The 21,820-nt window shown below is 43.9% G+C and overlaps 1 protein-coding gene across 1 annotated transcript in view; it reads left to right on the forward strand.

Annotated features, from left to right (window-relative positions):
- The first annotated feature begins 350 nt into the window (after positions 1-350).
- Positions 351-21,820, forward strand: part of ITGAV (integrin subunit alpha V) — a 92,943-nt gene continuing 71,473 nt past the window's right edge. Inside the window, exons 1-2 of the mRNA XM_075933763.2 lie at positions 351-665; positions 13,775-13,902. Coding sequence (XP_075789878.1) covers positions 514-665; positions 13,775-13,902 — 280 coding nt within the window. The 5' untranslated portion in view covers positions 351-513. The remainder of the gene's footprint in view (positions 666-13,774; positions 13,903-21,820) is intronic.

The following is a 21,820-nucleotide window of genomic DNA, read 5'->3' on the forward strand; positions in this document are numbered from 1 at the left end:
GACAAACTAACGCCCTGTTCCCGGGGGTGGCACGACGAAGCTAAAGAGGAGAGTTGCCCGCCACGCCCCACGGAAAGGCGGACCAAGCCCCTCGCTCTCCAGTTCCCCTTCGCCTCTCAGCTGCCCCGCGCCTCGCTAGCTTCCCTCTCTCCGTACGCAGCAGCCTGTAGCACAGCGGGCAACTGCGGCCGCCCCTGCTGCTACGTGCCCCCTCACGGGACCCGGCTCTGGGGCGCTGCGAGGGCTGGGCTCGCTGTGCTAGCGCCCCGCGCTCCCGGCCTGCGGGGAGGGAAGCAAGCAGCGTCCCCGCCCCGTCCCCAGACCGGCAGACTGACGCTCCGCCTCCTTCTCGATGATGCAGCGGGGCTGGTAGAGGCGGTGTCTCGCCAGCAGCCCCAGCCGCGGGGGGAGGGAGGTAGCGCAACAGAAAAGGAAGCGACCTGCCCGGCCGGGAAGCCCTGCGCCCCATTCCAGCGCCTCGCTCCGCGAGCTGCTCCCCGCTGCACGCGGGCCATGGCTCGCCTCTGCCGGCTCCTGCTGCTCGGCCACTGGCTGGCCCTCGGCGGCGCCTTCAATCTGGACGTGGACGGCCGGGCTGTTTACTCCGGCTCGGAGGGGAGCTACTTCGGCTTCGCTGTGGATTTCTTCGCCCCCGACTCCTCCTCGTACGTATCGGGCGGGCAGCCGGGCTGGGAAGGGAGGGGGGGAAAGGGAGGGGTCGCCCGCTGCTGTCGGGGTGTCGCCGCCCGGGAACCCCTGGCCCGTTTCCGTGTGAGTCCTAGTAAGGGGCCGTTCCTGGTAGGATGACGAGATACCAAATTTGGGGTGGCGGATAATAGGCGCCTGGATAAGACAAAGCCCTGAATAGTGGGACTGTTCTTATGAAATCAGGACATCTGGGGGGACCCTTGACACAGGGAGCATTGTGGAAGGAACAAAGCCTCCATCCCGTTCTTTCCCCCTGATTCCCGAAACCGGGGAACATCCTGCTGGACTCTAGCTCCTGTCGCTAGACATGGATTGCTTTTCTGGCACTCTATGCCAGGCCTGTCTCTCTCCTCCTTGGGCTGTGGTTTTGAGGTTGGACAGATGTATTGTTTGTATGCATGTGTATCCCAAGCGTACAGTGTGAAAGAGTGAGGGCATGTGCAGTGATTGTCTTTTGGCTGCTTAAGTCACAACTGTGTAGCTGAAAGAAACTGTTCTTGAAACTCTGATCCATTTAAATGTGGGGAATTGTATCTAAGAACTTTGTCTTAGATACAAGGTAGAAAATTGATTCAGAAGTTAACACAGAAACAACAAGGACCAAAGTAAAAGCAACCTACCTGTGCATCTAAATTGACACTATAGCTTACTTTTTTTTAATTTTTACTTGTGAGAAAATTAGTACAACCAGCTTCTCTAAATTAAGCCTTTTAGAAGAAAACTGATGGCAGGCATAGGTGCAGGCCTGTTTGTTTTGAGCCGGATGGTTTTATACTATACTCATCATAGTTAAGGAGAGGAAAATAAAACTTTATGCTTCGACTGGCAACTGTTCTTAATAATATCGCAAGACTGTCATAATCATGGTAAATATTTATGTATGGAAATATTTATGTATGGCTTTATATGTGCATTCTTGCATACCAAACATTAAGTATCTTGCTTTCAGAATCTGCCAAATACCTCCCATGGCAGTTAGCAGAAGTATAGGATTTTTTCTGGAGACTTTCTCAGTGTAATCAGAATATTTTTGTTTCCCACTCCAGTGTTATGTATAATGCTCTTTGATTCCCTTGCTACAGTTCTTTGCAAAGGAGGATGTATTTCAATAGTAGAACTATATATTTTGTGAAATACATGGGGGATTCTAAAGGATAGAAAGTTTTGTTAGAGGTTGGTTTTTTTTATGTGCACTTCCTGAAGGCGTGAGATTTGCAAATGTTTAAGTCTGATTTTCCATGACATCTTAAAATATGGATTAAGAATGACATAGTTGGTGATTCACAAAAGTGTTTCATAGTTCTTATATTTACTGTGAGGCGTGCTCTGGCACCTTAAAGATTTAGGCTAAGTCTATGCTGGAGGTATGCTTGAAATAGTTATTCTGTGTCTTTTGAGCGCGCCCGTTATTTCTAAATACAACAGGTTCTCTATTCTGACGTCCCCGTAACCCTCATTCCACGAAGAGTAAGGGGAATTTCAGAATAGCGATTTATTTAGAAATAAGTGTTGTGTAGACCGCACCAAATTTTGAAAAAAGCTATTTTGAAATTGACTTGAAATAAGCTATGCAATTTGCATAGCTCACATTGCTTAGCATATTTCGAGCAGTGTAGTTGCATCCTTACAGAATTATTTGGGCATAATCTTTTGTGGGTAAAAAATGCTTTGTCAGATATATTCAATGCCACAGGACTCTTCATTGTTTTTGCAGATACAGACTAACACTGCTACTCCTCTAAGACTTAGCTGCTCTAAAATTGTCTCATTAAAATTAATTAATTTTATCTTTCTTAGGTGGGATATAGTTTTCCCCTTTTTGAGTCCTTCCATACCTCCAAAAATCAACATTAGATTTAGAAGACACATGTTGGATGATTTTTTCTCTCCATGTCTTGATTTTAGCAACTAAAATTTGTTTATAAAATTAGATAAATATTGAGTAACTCTTTTTGCAAAGTAATTTTTGTTTGCATTATTTGTTGCTCCATTTAAACAAGTTGCCCGGCCTTAACTTGTACATGTTGCAACATTTTTTGGTGCTTTTTTCTTTCTGCACGTTTTATGCTTTTGTCTTTTGTTGCACATCCTGTGGGTCAGCAAGTGTGGCTATAAAGCTCCGTAAACAAACAAGACATTTCTATTGTTTTCTGACATTAAAGGCCTGATACAACTCCCATTGAAGTCAATTATGGGTGATTTTCCCATTGTTTTTAATGGGAGTCAGAATGATTTTTAATGCTTTATTGTAGGTCCTGGTTTACTTTAGGTTTGTTTGCTTTTAACCTTTATGGTCACCTGGAAAATGACAAGCCAAATGAGAGAGATGTGACCAGCCTTTATGGGAATTCTTTTCCTTGTGTGTGTTTTTATTTTTATTTTTTTCACAGTACCTGTACAAGTTGTTTATATCTTTATGAAGTCAAAATTTGTACAAATGTGTACAGAAATTAAATCTCAGTACCGTAAATGTACCATCAGTTTAACATTAAGGATGTGACTAATTTCACTGAGTAGGACTATTCATAGATTCATAGAATACTAGGACTGGAAGGGACCTCGAGAGGTCATCGAGTCCATTCCCCTGCCCTCATGGCAGGACCAAATACTGTCTAGACCAGTGGTCCCCAACGTGGTGCCCGCGGGCACCGTGGTGCCCGTGGACGCTGTGGCGCCCGCCGGGCCATTTCTGTGTGCCCGCTGAATGATCGGGGCTGGCCTCTCCCCCGGGCGCATGGCGCATGGGCAGTGCCAGCTCCAGGCACGCGGCGTATGGGTGTTCCCGCCCCTGGGCACGCGGCACAGGAGCGGCGCTGGCCCCAGGCGCGTGGTATATGGGCCGCCCCACCCCTGTGCGTGCGGCACAGGAGTGGCGCTGGCCCCGGGAGTGCGGTGCATGGGTGGCCCCGGCACTGGGCACGCAGCGTATGGGTGGCCCTGCCTCTGGGCATGTGTGCGGCCCTGCCCCCAAGTGCTGGGCGCATGAGTGGCCCCGCCCCCTGGGCGCCTGGCAGCCCCAAAAGGTTGGGGACCACTGGTCTAGACCATCCCTAATAGACATTTATCTAACCTACTCTTAAATATCTCCACAGATGGAGATTCCACAACCTCCCTGGGCAGTTTATTCCAGTGTTTGACTACCCTGACAGTTAGGAACTTTTTCCTAATGTCCAACCTAAACCTGACTTGCTGCAGTTTAAGCCCATTGCTTCTTGTTCTATCCTCAGAGGCCAAGATGAACAAATTTTCTCCCTCCTCCTTATGACACCCTTTTAGATACCGGAGAACTGCTATCATGTCCTCCCTCAATCTTCTCTTTTCTAAACTCAACAAACCCAATTCTTTCAGCCTTCCTTCTTCGGTCATGTTCTCTAGGCCTTTAATCATTCTTGTTTCTCTTCTCTGAACCTTCCAGTTTCTCCACATCTTTCTTGAAATGTGGTGCTGATGTGTTGATTATTATATTAATGTGTTTGAAATTATAAACATATATAACTCTGCAGGATCAAGGTTTTATGTGCTGCTCTACCTTTTATACAAGGGACCTGGTCAGGTGTTTGCATTATCACTCTCTGAAACATTCAATGTGGTCACACATTCTATTCAGCTGAAAGTGTCTTAGCTGAAGCACAGGAGTTAACATCATATCCAAAGCCAACTGTTTTGTTAACCCTAAATTTCTGCTGTACATAGCTATTTGTCATGAAAGGAATATGTTAAGTAATCTAGCCAACCCTTTGACTGTATTTCTTTTGGTAATGTAAAACACTGCTGAAAGTATGCAGATACATTTATTAAGGTTTTAATGTATTTTTAACTTGCAAAGCATTTTTGCAGCATTTTTGTTACCCAATAAAACGCTATTGTTTGGAAAATAATTCATCTTGATTAGTTCCCAACATATGTTGCAGAGTGTCTGGCAGCAGTGAGAGCATTTACTTATTTTTTTTATAAACTGTGACACAACTCATAGGATCATTATTACATTGTGGTTGTCAAACATAAATGCACAGCAAAATTAGTACAGGTTGGACCTCCTTGGTCTGGCACTCTCAGGACTTGACTGATCCCAGATGAGGAATTTTTCCAGGCAAAACACAATGTAATAATGAGTTGTGTCCTATGAGCTGTCACAGTTTACAATAAAAACTAAGTAAATGGTCAGTAGTTGGCTTCATAAAGCAGCGGAAGGCTGGGTCCTCTGGCATTTTAACGCCGCCAATAGGTATATGCCTGTCAGGAAAGACTCCTTGCTTGTAGCTTTCAGAAGAGCCCTGAAGATCTGAGTGTAATGCGGCTTCCATAATCAGACTACACTGATATCGCTGAAGCATCCCCAGTAATTTACAAGTGCCCTTTCTGTTGATGTACTCTGTGGCAAGGCAGTCGGGTGTCAGAATAGGGATGTGTGCCATCTATTGCCCCTGCAGTTTGGGAACCCCATTACTGCCAAGAGTCATGGCCCTGTGTACTAGGGACGTGAACAACTAGTTGATTATCCAATAAGCAAATGCTTATCCGATAGTCGACCTAATAGTTGCTTCCCCTGCCATGTGGAGCCCAGGGTCTGCCGCTTTGACATGCCGAATGCAGCCCGGAGCCAGGTGGGGGCTCCATGCAATGCTGCCACTTTGAAACACTGTGAGGAGCACAGGGCCAAAAGGGGACTACTTGAGTCCCCCGCTGGCCTTGAGCTTCCCACAGTGCTTTCGCCTTTGAAGTATAGTAATAGCCCTGGGGCTGTTGCTACACTTCAAAGGCAGAGGCGCCCTTATCGATTAATCAAATAGTTAATGCAAATTGCACCAACTATTCGATTAGCCATTTAATCTAAATTTAACATCCTTATTGTGTACCAGGAGAAGATTAATGACCCTGCACACTTCCACAGAGTCCTACCCCTATTCCCCTGCTCCCCGCAGTGGCTTTTTCCAGACCAAAATTATTTCTCATTGACCAGTTAGGAATTCAGCATTGTAGATTTCCACAGTGTGAATGTCACTTACTTCTCTGCTGTCCCTGCACTGCAGGGCTGGCCTCAACACACAGGCTGAGGAATGTGGCCTTGCACATCTGAAAGTTCTGCAGTCCCGGCTCATCGTGCCAAACCTACATAAAAATGCCAGCCCACCAGTCAGTGATCCCTTTTTTTCAGGCTCAGAACTGGCACACTACCATTTGCAGCTGCTCCGTGAACATCATCAGCAATCTTGGATTGGTTCTCACTATGTCTCCACTACAGTCTTTTCTCCAAGACAATCATCATGTTCTCCTGGGCTTTTCTTGAGGCTCTGCAAATACTGGCATGTCCTGTGCTTGTATTGCTCCTTACAGTAGTCCAGAGCTGTGCAGGCTCCATGATTCCATCCGATATGATGGACAGTGACAAGTCCCATGCATGTTCATGGGATTTTCAAAATAGAGATAAAAATTGTGGGCTAGAGATGGCATATTATGGGTTGGAGAAAATTGCATGATGGGAACTTTGACCCTGGAGTCACAAGTCATTTTGAGCCCACCGTGTATTATTAAAACTTTCTAAAAACCAGTACATTGCTGGACAGTAGTGAATTGTGCACTGGGATACCTACCCAGGGTGCACCACATGCTGAATTGAAACAAGCACACCTTTGTCTCAACTGGTAAACTACATCGGGTACCTTTTAGTTTAATCTCTGACTGTCACCACCAATGCTATGATCTCTGCATAATGAAAGCCAGAGACAGGAAAAACTGTGTCCAAAAGAATGAGCTTCTCCCAATGAGAGGTGCTTCTCTGATTTGGTTTTAGGGAAACAGCCATGAAGTTTGTGGGCTCTGAAGCTCTGTCCATTGAATGACAGGCACAAGTTGGCTCTAGTGGCAGCAAAGGTTTGGGGGGTGAGAGCTAGATAGATGTGTGTCTGTGATATAGTTGGGGGAAGAAAGGAGGACTCCCTTAACACATGTTGTGGAGAGATTGTGTAACCACTTTTTTGACAGATTACGCGCACTGCCAGTGTCATTTCTCTGGTTCACTGTCTGTTTTAGCTTCTTGGAAACTATAAATTTGAAAACCTTTGTGCATCCTATAGCGAAGTCCACCTCTGCATGCCAATATGTTGGTCTCCTGTCAAGGTGATGCCACCAATAGGACTTAGATATTCTGATAACATGTGGAAGAAAGGAAGAAACTGAACATTATTTGAGGGAGACTTCAAAGCTCACATCTTGCCTCTGTTGGGGGAAGAAAACCTCTGTTAGGTACCCTATGCTTTTAGCATAAAGTATTTGAAAAATACCTGTATGAATCAGATTTTACTTATGGCTGGATGGTGATTGGTGAATACCTTCCTTATGTTGGTGAAAAGGTTATTCACATCAGTAGACCAGGGCTGTGTCTACACTGGGCCACTTATTCCGGAAAATCAGCCGCTTTTCCGGAATAAGCTGCGAGCTGTCTACACTGGCCCTTGAATTTCCGGAAAAGCAACGATGCTCTACTGTACGAAATCAGCCGCTATTCCGGAAAAACTATTCTGCTCCCGCTCGGGCATAAGTCCTTATTCTGGAACACTGTTCCAGAAAAGGGTCAGTGTAGACAGCTCAGTAGTCTTTTCCGGAAAAAAGCCCCGATTGCAAAAATGGCGATCGGGGCTCTTTTCCGGAAAAGCGCGTCTACATTGGCCACAGATGCTTTTCCGGAAAAAGGGCTTTTCCGGAAAAGCAGCCTGCCAATGTAGACACTCCTTTTCTGGAAAAACTGAAAACGGAACAGTATTCCGTTTTAAGCATTTCCGGAAATTCATGCCAGTGTAGACACAGCCCTACTGTGTGGAATCAGTTTAAGTAGGACACTCTCCATCAGGTCCATAGAGATCCATCTTTTGGTCTCCTGAGTTGGATGTCCTGTGCGCTCTCCTGCCCCCACCCGAAGCCTCTGTGAGGCTCTGTGGCACCCGTGCACCCCTGCCGCAGACCCTGTGCCTCCTCTCTCCACACCTGAGCCCCGCAAGGCTGCACAGCTCACCCACATCCCCACCGAGCCCCTGCTGCTTGGCACAATCCCCTCCCCCACCTTCCTCCACATGAGCGCCCACAGCTCCTTGAAGTGAAAACAAACCCTGTAGGGGCCTGATCCAGAGCCTGTTGCAGTCAATTGAAGGAATCTCATTGGTTTCACTGGGCTTTGTATCAGGCTTTAAGTTTTGGGGATCCATTTATAATGTGACTGACTGGTCAGGAACGATTCTGCCTGATTTCAAAACATCAGGCCAGATTCTCTCAGCTACTATAAATCGCGGCAATCCCTTGACTATACGGATTTACCCCAGCTGAAAATCTGTTCCACCTGTGCAGCATTGAAGAAAGTTCACAAGAACAGTATTTTTACTTTCAAGTAAGCAGAGATGAGGCTGTTTGCTTAAGTGAAAGTTTAAAGAGTAGCAGTTCAAACAGAGAGACGACTCAGAAACCTGACCGGTGACTATGCCAGGGATATTCCCAACTGATGCTGAAGTTGATTCAGTTAACCAGTTTGCCTTCCATGGTGGAGATCTGAGTCAGTGAAAATGAATTGGGATTTCAAGATTGACTCTGCTCAAACAATGCTATCTAAAGCAGTCTAAAACTAAGTCTCTGCTATGGCTCTAACTGGTTGTAAAATTTATAAGAAAATGTTATCATAGAAAGGTCGTTGAGATTTGGAATCCTATGACATAGTAAGTGCTTACAAGTTTCTATAAGTGAGATATCCTGGGTATGTTGTCCTTTCTTATCCCTTTGTGAGAAGCATTCTTTTCTTACTTACATTTTAATTTTGGTTGCATGTACAGGCTAACCAACAAAGGGTCCCCATTGTGCTAGGCTTTGTACAAACATAGTGTAATAGTTTCTCTCCAGAAAAACTTATAATTTAAGTCGACCAGACAGACGTAGGGTGATGGGAGAAGGAGGGAACACAGTGGAGCAAACTGTGTCATGATAGCAAACAGCTAGTTGTCTTCCTTTACTTTCCCTTTATCAAGGAAGACAGAAAGAAACTAAGGGTATAGAGCAGGGACTTGCAAGGATGAAGGGTTCCAGATTTTTTTGCTCTGTTGCCTGAATCCCCAGAGCCCAAGGTAGCTGACCTAGGCCAGCCATGGCTATACCAACAAATCTTTTATACTTGTGTAGACATAGTACAGATGTTGGAAAATAGTTAATAATGTAACAGTGTAACCACTAACATTCTTAGCAGTTACATGCTGCAGGCCCTGAAGTATAAAGCTTATACTGCAGAGCCCTCAATGTGATGGCTAGCTTCCTGGGAGCAGGACCGGCAGCCAGATCCAGTTCATGCCAGGAGCAGGGTTACTAGAGTACTAGCTCCTAGCCCCATTCCGGGGACCTGCCTGCCACTCTGTGCTGCAGACTCTGACCCAGAGCCAGGGCAGTAGCCAGCTCCTGCCTGCTGGCCCCGGCTCCCAGAAACCAGCTTCCTGAAAGCGGGCCGTGAATCAGCATGTAACCATTATGGAAACCAATAAGCTCATGCTGATGGTTTAACTGTTTAAGCAGTTTTACACTCTTACATCCCTGAGATATATCCTGTGAGGATGAGGGAGGGCTGGAGTGAATAGTCAATCAACATAGGGCAGAAAAAGTTCAATAAAAACTGCCGAAAGAGCTCTGAATATCCAGAAGATGAGAGCTTTTGTAGCTTTTGCCCCTATAGGCTGGAATCTCTGACTGCTGGCTCCTCTGTGGAGCCCTCCTGAGCAGATAAGGAGGGAGGCAACCTTGCCTTGGTCGTAGGATCTGGCCCAGTGTTTTGAAATATCTCCTGCATCATCACCTGCCTGGTTTCTTAATCCTCTTAAATGTCATGTGTTTTATGGCATGCCAGGTTGAAGACATTGATACTGTACCACCCAGCTTTGGCAGTTATCATGTGTGTCTCTCACAAACAAATGAAGTTGATGGTATGTTTATGGGTGGGTGGTCTCTGCTGCATAGTTCTGGGCATGGGGGTTACTGGAAGAAGGGATTGCTCCAGCTGGTGGCAGACCCTGTTTTGACTGTTTCTGTTCCTGTTGTCTGGAGTCTCTGGCTTTGACAAATAAATACGTATTTGACACACATAATAGGAAAACAGAACTATTTCATGCCTACTTTGCCTCAGTTGTCCCACTAAAAATATTTGACTGGATAACTAGTGAAGTTTCCAAGAGTAAGGGATGCAATAAGTATGAATAAGTAAAGAACACATCAGAGATCTGACTAATTTGAATGAATTCAAGTCAATGAGGCCTGATGCTTTTCACCTGAGGGTGCTGTGGGAATTAGGTGAAGAAAACTTGGAATCATTTGCAATAATATTTGCAAACTCATAAATGACAGGAGAAGCCCTGGAGAAGGGCTAATGTAGGACCCATCTGAGAAAAGGGAAAGCCAGGAAAGGACCAGTCTGCCTCCTCCTGATACGCTACAAGATGTATATAACATGCAGTATGAGAATACTGTACCTGAAAGAGAAAAGGATAATTATTAGCAGCCATTGTAGATTTACTAAGAGCAAATCATGCTAACCCAGATGGATTTCTTTCTTTGATAGAGTAACTGGTTTGCTAGATGAGGAAATGTGGTGGACCTAATGTTTTTGGACATTAACGAGACTTTTGGCACAGTCCCATTTGGCATTCTGATAAGTAATCTGGAGAAAGGTGGGCTTGGTGGAACTACCCTTATGTGGATAAATAGTTGATGAAACAGCTGCAAACAAAGAATAACTTTCACTGAAATGTTGTCAGATGGGAGAGAGGTTTAAAATGGGGTTCCACAGGAATCTGTTCTGGGTCTGGTGTTCATTAATGACCTGGATGTAGGACTAGAGAATAAACCGATCATGTTTGCAGATGACCAAAAGCTAGTAGGGTTACAGACACTTTGAGAAGCTAGAATTAAAAGACTTGATTTACACTACCAGAGGCCTTTGATCTAAGACCGTGTTTCTCAACCTTTTTTATAAAGTACCCCTTTTAAAAAATATTAAAAGTACCTCCAGTACCTACAGTTTTCAGACACACACATTTTTTTTCTACCATTGCAACACATTTGTTTAAACAACTTAATTGTAGCTGAGCAGGTGATGAAATTTTGGGGTGTAAAAGTACAACAATAATAAAGCGCTATAAAACTTAAAACAAAAATTCAGTTTTCTCCAAATTTCAGTTGTTGATGTTCCCCCCCCAGACTTCTCTTAAGTACTCCTAAGGGTACTCTACCACTGCTTGAGAAACACTGATCTAAGATACACAATGACTAATGTAACAGAAGTGGAAGTACTTAGATCTGCTTACCTTATGGTCCCTTCTAACCCCATGTTACTATGAGTCTATGACAAACTTTTAATAAGCATTCCTTTCTTCATTGATAATAGCACTTTTATCCACTGTCATTTTAAAAAGTATTTGAGGAAAATGGCATATCTGTAGTTTTAAAGGGAAGAACAGCTTCTTAGTATAGGTTGGACCTCCCTGGTCCAACACCCTGAGTTGTCCCGGACCAGGGAGTTTCCTGGACCAGGATAGGTCAGTGCTCCCCTGCTGGCTGCCCTGCTTCTGGGCTCCTCTTCTTGGGGCTCCCTGCCCTGCCTCTGGCCCCCCTTTCACTGGTCTTGCAGGAGCTCCCTGCCCTGCTGCCTATCCACTGCCCCAGGATCTCCTAGCGGGAACTGCTTGGCTGCTGCAGGCCCCGCTGCTGCAGCGTGTTTCCCGTGGTTTCTGGCTGGGGCTACCCAGCTGCTGCCGTCCCTGTTGTTAGGGACACCCCACTGGTGCTGGGGATTCTGGCCTCCATCAGTCCCGCTTCAGCCAGGGGGTTCCCTGGCAGAGGCTGCCTGGTCACCCTGGCCCTGCTGCCATTGGAAATTTGCCAAAATTCCTGGCGAGGACTGCCCAGCTGCCACTGCAACTTGGGGTTCCCCAGCTGGGGCCAGGACTCCTTGGTCATCTGGCCCTGCTAACCCTGGGGGTTCCCCAGCCAGGGTGGGAGATCCCCAAATGCTGCCTGGCTTCACTGACGCCAGGGGTTCCCCTGCCAGGCTCCCCTGGCTCCTGCATTGCTTCCACCTTCAGGGCTCTTTGGTCCAGCAACATCTGTGGCCCTGCTAGACCACAGATGTCACCAGATCAGAGAGTCCCAGATTTAGGAAGTTCAACCTATATTGCGTATAAAATGGAAATAATACAATAGACGACTAAGAAAAGGCAATTACTAACTTTATATCCAGATATCAGAGGGATAGCCCTGTTAGATCCAATTGCAGATCTAAAGGTAGCCATCCTGCAGCAAAAAAACTTCAGGACCAGACTTCAAAGAGAAACTGCTGAGCTACAGTTCATCTTCAAGTTTGACACAATCAACACAGGATTAAACAAAGACTGTGAATGGCTCACTAACTACAAAAGCAGCTTTTCCTCTCTTGGTATTCACACCTCCAGATCAGCTACTAGAAGTGGGCCTCATCCTCTGTGATTGGATCCACCTCTTCATCTCCAGCGCGATTCTGGCCTGTATATTTATACCTGCCTCTGGAAATTTCCACTACATGTATCTGACCAAGTGGGTCTTTGCCAACAAAAGCTTATGCTCCAACACTTCAGTTAGCTATAAGGTGCCACAGGACTCCTCGCCGCTTTTACATCCAGACTGTTTCAAGTTCAGTCTCTAAAGAAAGTACTGATTAATCAAGCATGGCTCACAGAATTGTCTGAGTTTCTGAAAGCTATAATAATCTTGTGTAGTTTTGGTTTTTCTCGTTTTCTTGCTCCCAATGTGAATATACATATACAGATTTTTGCATCCTGCAGGTTCTCACAGATTTACGTCACAGTAGCCCCTGAGTAGAATGCAAATCTAATTACACATGAAGATTTTAAAAATTAGAATGGGTGAGAGAGAGGAAAGGGACTTTTTAATGAGTTTCAATAAAGACTTGGTTATTTGCTGAACATGCAGATATGTAGCTGACATCAGCTGGGGTTGTGTAAGGGCCTAATTTAAAAAAATTGCTACTAGTAGGCATATTTAAGCTGAAAAATTCCAGATTTTTATTGAGACTGGCCTAGGGATGTAAGTGACTAGTTGACTAGTCCCTTGACTAGTCACTTCCCCACCCTCCTTGCTGCCTCTGTCAGAGACAGCAAGGTGGGGGAGCAGGAACTTAAAAATCAGTTCCCCCAGCACCATCTTCTCAAGGAACAGGGGAGTAGCAGGATCCAGGCGCGAGTCATGAATCAGTTGATACCTGGTTTGCACCCAGTCCCAGATGCTGCGCCTCTGCTTTTTAAATGTATTAAAGCTGGCCCTTAATACATTTAAAAAGCAGAGGCGCAGGGGGGGGTGGGAGCCAGGCAAGAGCTAATTTCTGGCTTGCGCCACATCCCTCCCCACTGTGCACCAGCCTTTTAAATGGATTAAGAGCCTGCTGGCTCTTAATCCATTTAAAAGGCAGAGCTGCAGTGGGGTTGCTCCTGGGGCTGGGAGCTAACCCCACTGTGGCTTCCCTACTTATCGACTAGTCGATTAGTCAATGGAAATTCCATCGGATAGTTGATTAACTAAATTTAGCATCCCTAGGCTGGCCTTTGACTATCTGCCTTGAATTGCTTTTAGGTATAAAATGAACCAGAAGTGATGCCAGACTAGTATTTTTATCAGGGTATACCTCATCCTCTTTTGTCATACAAAAAAGATAGAATAATACTAGAAAGGAAATTAAAATAAAAGGCTTCCAGCCAAATGTGTTTTTGTAATCTGAATGTGTCAGGAAAAGTTTTCAATTTGAATCTCTATTTACCCTTTTTTAGCTGTCTGGTTCTTAGTCAAAAGTTTGGTTTAACTTGCATTTAAACAGGATCCAAAACAACCCCCCTAATCTCATATCCCTGAACCTTGAAGTAGTTTGGCTCCAAATTTAAAGTTTATGTCTTAAAACCATGGCTACGTAATCATTTAAAGCATGATATAAGAACTAAGCATTATTATTATTTATGAAATAGTGACTGTGCTCTTGAACCTATTGTTTTCTTTTTTACTTCAGGATATCTCTTCTGGTGGGTGCTCCAAAAGCAAACACTACACAGCCCAACATTGTAGAAGGAGGCCAGGTGCTCAAGTGTGACTGGAAATCCAGCAGAAACTGCCAGCCCGTTATATTTGATTCCACAGGTAAAGTGTGATGTACTTGCTGTAAGTAGTTGGGACTTGTGATCCTTCCCATGCCATCAGCCGGGGGGGGGGCCTTGTAACATTGTTAGTAGCTTCAGAGTGTGCTCACATTGATACTTCTTCCTACAATGCTAACTTTAGGCAGGAAAAATAAATACGACATCATACACATCCAATCATTGTCATTGATTTATGTAGGTTTATTCTTTGGGGGACTCAGTAATAAAAATAAGTTTGTGAAAAGTGATTGATATCTGTATGTTAATATCACTCCTCTCAGCAAGACCCAGGACAAATTAAGCTCTGTATGTCATTAGGAAGTAAGCAGCATGGGTGACGAGCAGGGGCGCTGACAGCCTCTGCCGGCTCTGGGAAAGATGGGAGGAGCCCCAGCTCTGTGCTCCCAGAAGGGGCAGGGCCTCGGGCGGAGAGGGCAGGGTCGGGGCAGCCAGCCCTCCATGCCGACCAGTGCATCCTCTCACTCCCACCAGCCCTCAGAGCCGTCTGGAGCATGGCGCCCTCCCAGCTCTTAGAGCCACCCAGAGAGCGCAATGTGGTGCTCTGGCCGTGATTTTAAAGGGCATGGGGCTCTGGCTGCTGCAGTAGCAGCATTGGCAGTTGGGAGCCCTAGACCCCTTTGAATTGGCAAAACACAATGTGAGTGGTCCTGGCCGCAAGCCATGCGGGGCATGGATGTGAGGCTGGGAAAGATAGTGGGAGCCCAGAGCGATGAGGATGGGAGAACTCTGCATGGCCAAAGCATCACTAGCTACTACATGGTCATAATGGGGGCCATGCAGCTGAAGTAGGGATTCTGCTGCACCACCTGGCTAGAAGTAATTTCCATAATACATAGGGTTTATAGTTTGGCTAATTGGCTCGTAGCATCCCCCGCTATACATATTGTTATAGTACCCCACTGCCATACTCCCAGGGCCAGCTCCCACCATGTTGTGGCAGCGCCTGTGACTGGAGTCGGGGCCAGCGGCTGGAACTGGGGGCTGAAGGGCATGCAAAGCCCCACAGCTAGGCTCCCAAAGTCCCCCAGCGAACCCCAGGGCTGAAGTCTAAGCTCCCCCTATCCCCAAAAGGCTGAAGAACTTGCTTTGCTTCTGCAGCATTGTGCCCACCTGTCTTCAGAGATGGTGCCAGGCAGAGCATCAAGGAGCAACAGAGAGAGAGGGAGAGACTGATACTTTGCCCCTCAAAGCCACCCACGGTCACTCTCAAGAGGGTTTCATGGCTCCACAAAAAGTCCCTGGTGGTCACATAGGGCCATTGGTGTTTGACAATGTGGGAAGGTTCAGATTCAGTTGAGGGTTTTGATTCCAGTTAGTTAGAATTCAGGTTCTCTTGGATTGGCTGACTAACCTGGGTTGCTCTTGTTGGTCATTGAGAATTTCAGTATGTTTGGTGTGTTCAAGTAATTCTATACTATTTTTTTTAATATGAGTCCAGCACTGGTTTTTCATTCATGCTTTCTCGTTTGTATTCTGATACTTATCTAAGACATTACATCAGGGGTGGGCAAATACCAGTCTGTGGGCTGGATGGGGCCCACCACAGTTAGCCCCTGGTGAGCTGCCACAACTATATTTACCTGCACCTCTGCAGGGACAGGCTATTGCAGCTCCCTTTGGCCAGGGATTGTTGTTCCCAGCCAATGGGAGTTGTGGGAAGCAGTGTTCTGGTCCATGCTGCTTCCCGCAGCTCTCATTGGCTGGGAACGGTGACCTGCAGCCAGTGGGTGCTCCATTTGCCAGTACCTGCAGAGCTGCAGGTAAATATAACGATGGTAGCCCGCCATGGGCTAGCCCTGGTGAACCGCTGTTGGTGGGTTGTTTTTTTTTTTTTGCCTACTCCTGTATTACATAGTAAATACAGTCCTGACTTTTACATGTGCAACTCCCACACAAGTTACTCAAAACCTCAAACTGAAAGCCGGGGGTGGAAACTTGAAACAAAAACAAAGGAAATATTTTCATGATCAGAAATCAGTGGGATTTTTTACAAGTCTAGTCATTTCACAATACTTACCTTACATGTTGGTCAGGATTTTTTTCAGTAAGTCTGCAATGAGGCATTAGCCCTTGTCAGTACTTCACTAAAATGGAAAACAGTATTGGTGACGTATTATATTGCGTAATGTTATTTATTCCATTCAGTCTTCATGCTCTGTTACACTTAGTGATTTCCCCCAGCTGTGGTAGGCCATGCAGTAATCCTCTGCACGTTTCTACGCTTGAGCTTAGGGATATTGAATCCTGTTTCCCACTGCTTGTTTTAAGCCACCACATGGAAAAATCTTTTCATGTCATGAGTGTGGATTAGCAGGACCTGTATTATTGTGGCACGAGGAAGCACTGGTGATTTAGAGCATTGCAGGTGACAATCCATCCATATATCTGACAGTGCTATCTATGTACATGCATGCACACCTTTTGCTTGACACTTAGTTGCCATGTTTATTCAGAATTTATAAAGTGTACTACAGTGCAGTGAAGATGCTACTCTTTTACTGCATTAAGTTGTCAAGATATCTTACCAAAGACTCTGAAATCTGCATATGATACTGGAAATTGTTCTGTTTTTTATTCTTTTTAAATAATTGAAAACTGTATTCATCATAGTGTGTATAACATTCATTTCAGGATTTGTCTCTTTGTTAATTGAAACCAAACTCTGGTTTTTGAAGTTGTTTTGGTCCACAGCTGTCAGTTTGTCAGCTGGCTTAGAGTTTTTGTTGTATCAGGTGAAAGAGGCAATGTTGGCAAAGCTGATTTTGAAGTGTTTGTAATTCTTTGCTGTTAATGGTATCATAGAATACTAGAACTGCAAGGGACTTTGAGAGGTGAATGCTAATTCATAATTAAAAGACTTTGTAAACCAACCTGTCAAATTCTGAACAGACTTTTTGATAGGATAAGATTGGTTTTTAGTATAATTTGAAGCTTGGTAAGCAAGACAAGTGACCATTGCACAAATATCTTCATTGACCAGTATATACCTTATGAATATATTTCCATTGCTGCAATCTCTTCTGAAAATTAGGTATTCTTCTGGATTAAGCCAGTAATACAGATTGCCTTAGGTAACCAAATCTGAGCTGTTTTGTAGTTCATTATTAACATTATTTTTTGGAGATCTCTTTTTCCTCTTTAAATATCATCGTTATATGCTTTATAAATGCCAAGAAACAGGAGATACTCTGGTCATTAAACTTATATTTGACATTAAGCACTGTCTATAAACATTATTGCCATAGTATTGCTTAATATACTGAAATAAAATGTATTAGCATTTTTACAGCCAAACTGATAAGTATGCCACTATTGCACAGATTTCTGTAATATTCAGTATATTATATGAAAGCATGAAAGTTCCTGTGTAGGAAGAAGAGTTTGAGATTCTACTGATGAAAAGAGCTGTTTAAGTGTTACTTAATACAGGATGCTGGCCCCATCAGTACAGGCTCTATTTTTAAAAGTTCACTTAAACATAGATCTTTCAAATCTTGTTGTTCATTTTCATTCATCAGATGTTAATTAGCATCTGGCCAACAGATAAAGAGAAATATATATATATTTTTAATAATGGAGATTGCCTATCTCCTAGAACTGGAAGGGACTTTGAAAGGTCATTGAGTCCAGTCCCCTGCCTTCACAGCAGGACCAAGTACTACCCCTGACAAATTTTTGCCCCAAATCCTTAAATAGCCTCTGCAAGGATTGAATTCACAACCCTGGGTTTAGCAGGCCAATGCTCAAACCACTGAGCTATCCCCCTCCCCATGGTCTAAATCAGGATGCTCAGACATCTAATACTTTTACAGTAGCTCTCTTAAAAGGACACTGTAATTAGGGTCCCAAATTTAGATTAAACTTTTTTCAAAGCCTATTATAAAATTTTCTTTAGTTTTATTGCAAACTTTTTTATTATTTAAACATTCCTGGGCAGTACAATAGCTGTATTTGTATTGGGTTAGTGTGCAAGATCAAGAAACTGATTGTAAACTGTTTGACAGCAGAGGTAAAGCTATGTTTAAATTGGAGCTGTAAGCAGAAAGATGTGCTTTAGCCAGATGCAAGACATTATGCTCAATACAAGGGGTAAATGGGTGAAATTTGATGGCCTGTGATATAGGATATAAGTGGGGTCATTTCTGTCCTTACATGATATGAACCTGTGAATTGAAGGAGAATGTTTTCAATGTTTAAGCTGAATGTACTTCAACATATAAACTGTAAATGCTCTAGGGATGTAAAGGGTTAACTGGTTATTCAGTAAGCATTGCCTTACCTGCAAACTTCCCCGGGGTAACCAGTAAACTGACCTAATTCATCCATGCTCACCGTGTTGCAGGCGGTGGGCCGGATAATGGGTTAAACATATTGTTTAACTGTTTAACATTTTTAATGAGATTTTATATCCCTAAAATGCTCTATAGTATATTCAATTGTAAACTAATTTTAGCAGGCATTATCATAGGCCCTGATTCTGCCATTCACTCCATGCAGGACTTCTGTGCAGATTCTCAGTGAATTTAGTGAGAACCTGCGTCCCTGAAGCTCAGATTGGAGGATGAGGCTGTAAACTTGTCTAAGTAAAACAAATAAGAATTTTATTTTAGACATGATTTCAGTCAACGCTGTTCCCCACTCTGGTACTTCGAGTTCAGAAGGTAGGGGGCTCTCAAGAGACTTAAAAATACCTTGCAGCTAAAGACTTCTTAGAAACTCCCCAAGGTCATAGATTCCCTGATCTTGGATGGTATTGCTGCCACCATTCAACTGCAAAAACACCATTTGAAACACAGGAAGATGCACTTGGGAATTGCTTCCTGTCAGGTACCCCCAAGCTCTTTAAATCTCCCTCAGGAGAGAGTTTGAAAAATAACCTGTAATTTCTTAATATCTGACCTTTTCCTGCCTTTTAGGACACAGGAATCAGATTGTAATTTTACAAACGTGATTTTATTAACAATCAAAAAAATAAACAAAAGAAAAACATACTTGGTAAAGCATACTTGGTTGCTAGATGTTACAGAGCAAATGAAAAAAAGCAGATTAAAAACACAGAGAATTGCTTCTCTGAGATTCATCTTAAAAGTTCCTGTGGAGGTGGTAGATGAGCTCAGTATAGAGGAGTTCAACAAATCCAAAATAAAGTAAATAACCAGATCATGTCTGTCTAAACACTCTGGCTGCGTCTAGACTGGCAAGTGCTTTTGCAGAAAAACTTGCCAGCTGTCTACACTGGCCGCTTGAATTTCCGCAAGAACACTGATGATCTCATGTAAGATTGTCAGTGTTCTTGCAGTAATACTATGCTGCTCCCGTTTGGGCAAAAGCCCTCTTGCACAAATGCTTTTGTGCAAAAGGGCCAGTGTAGACAACGTGGAATTGTTTTGCGCAAAAAAGCCCCGATTGCGAAAATGTCGATCGGGGCTTTCTTGCGCAAAACCGCGTCTAGATTGGCATGGACGCTTTTCCGCAAAAGTGCTTTTGGGGAAAAGCGTCCGTGCCAATCTAGATGCTCTTTTCCGCAAATCCTTCTAACGGAAAAACTTTTCCGTTAAAAGCATTTGCAGAAAATCATGCCAGTCTAGACGTAGCCTCTCTGTTCTACTTACATCTTTGCTATTCCAAGGTTTAGTCTTTCACTAAGCATGGATATTTCTGGAAATCCTATCCTTCTTCCTGGTTTAACTCATGTCTGTATATCTCCTCTGGCCATCCAAAGGCTGCAGCAGGAGGTTCCTGCTTTAATTCAAATCTCCCACTCTCTCTTTTCATTGGCTCTACCTGGCTCCCTGTATACACTTTCTGGAGCTTCTTAAGGGCCCACTGTCTCTGGTTTAATCCATATAGGCAGTTTAGTTAACTGAATAGCTGGGATATCCAGGAAAGAGTAGTACCTCTCCCATTCATCACAGTTTCAAATGTTGATAGTGGAACAAAATCTGCTCTTATTTACACCAGTGTAAGACAGCAGAATACGTCTCTATTTCTGTGTCTTTGATAAGCTTTGTTTTCTGGATTATATGGAAATACAGTCTTTGATACTGCTAGTAATCTTTGTAAGGTTTTTTGTAATTAATAGATCTTTCTATACTAGCTGAAAGATTTCTGCTAGATACACAACCCCCATTATGACATAGAAAAGCCTCTGGCAAATAACAGGGAGATGTGTCTCTTCTTTGGTGATCCCAATTAATGAATCAGTTGAGGCTCTGAACATTTACAACAGGTTTTCCCTTATGCCAGGCACAGTAGGTAGAGAAAAGGTCACACTGCTATAATGCATGTCTCTACATACCAAGACATGGACTACTGGGCAAGCAAGCAGTGTTTTATTTGTATTTTTGCCTTAGGTAATGGCACATTAGGTTCTTATTGTTGCTAATTCAAATACTCAAGAGTTTTCTGACAAAATACAGACAGTGCCGTTAAACTTTGCAGAGGAAAATATGCTCTTAAAAGAGTTTTGAACTTCCATCCTAATGAGTTGCTGATTTTTCTGGAAAATCTCATTGTAGCACAAAGTGCTGGCTCCCCAATCTTTCTCCTAGCAAAGAGGATTTCTCCAGAACTCTGCTTTCTCTGTACAGTTTGGCACTTTCTCGGATACCTGTACTCTTCCACTGCCCATGTTTGGTGTACCACAGTCTTCGAAGGAGTTGGCCTCAATTCACTTTGGCTTAAATTCATTTGATTGTTTTATCCATGCTAAAAGGGAAATAATAATGAATAAGTCCCCTCCCTCACCTGCTCTTGCATGTCTCAGCTTCTTTCCATAATGAAGTGGGTGACCCATAGACAATAATAAAAGGCTTTGTTTGGAAACCCACCCCGCCAGTCTGGCATCATTCTATCTGTGATCTATTCTGTTTTATGAGGGCATATTAGCTGCTTTGTGCAGCTTCATCCTTTCAGTGTTCCACAGTTTAGGAACTGCTGATATTGAGAGTTAAGGGCACAACTAGCATGTTATGAACTTGAACAAAACTCTTAAGGCAAATGTATGTGTATTTAGGAGAAGGGAGAGTTCCCCACCATTTCCTCCCTGAGTAAGATAAGAAAGAAGTTGGTATGATGATATGTCCAGCTCTTGAATGCATCCTTGAAAATTAAACACTTTTAGCAAAATACTGGTGCAGCTGTGCTGTTGTAACATGTCTGGTGAAAATGCTTTATGCTAATGGGAGAGAACTTTCTGTTGGCATAAATAAATCCATCTCTGCAAGAAGTGGTAGCTAGGTTGGTGGGGATTGCCCACACTGGTGCTTAGATCAGTGTAATTTATGTTGCTTAGGGAAGTGACTTATTTGCACCCTTGAGTGACATACATTATACCAAAATAAGTGGCAGTGTAGCTCTAGTCACTGACTTGCTAATCGCAAAGGGAGCTGTTTGGTTCAAAAACAAACCAGTCACCTGTGTGAAGGCTATTTTCCCAATTGTAATAAGGGGGAACTGATTGTAATCTTGCTAATGCTTCCTTTATACCCCTATAGTTTTGTTGACACCCAACTACCATCTTTGTGATTTACCTGGAGTGAGTGAAATCTGAATCAGGCTGATGGAAACTGCGGTGTTTACGGAGTGGGGAGAGCGATTACATGTGTAAAACCTCACCAGTTGCTGTCAGTTCCTAGCACTGGTGAAATGGCTCATTATGTGTGTTTAGTGATAGAAATGTAGCCGTGTTAGTCTGGGGTAGCTGAAGCAAAATGCAGGACAATTTAGCACTTTAAAGACTAACAAGATGGTTTATTAGATGATGAGCTTTCGTGGGCCAGACCCACTTCCTCAGATCAAATAGTGGAAGAAAATAGTCACAACCATATATACCAAAGGATACAATTAAAAAAAATGAACGCATATGCAAAGGACAAAATGAACGCATATGCAAAGGA

The sequence above is a fragment of the Pelodiscus sinensis genome, chromosome 7 (assembly GCF_052426305.1).
Source record: "Pelodiscus sinensis isolate ZL-2025 chromosome 7, ASM5242630v1, whole genome shotgun sequence".
NCBI classification, from domain to species: domain Eukaryota; kingdom Metazoa; phylum Chordata; order Testudines; family Trionychidae; genus Pelodiscus; species Pelodiscus sinensis.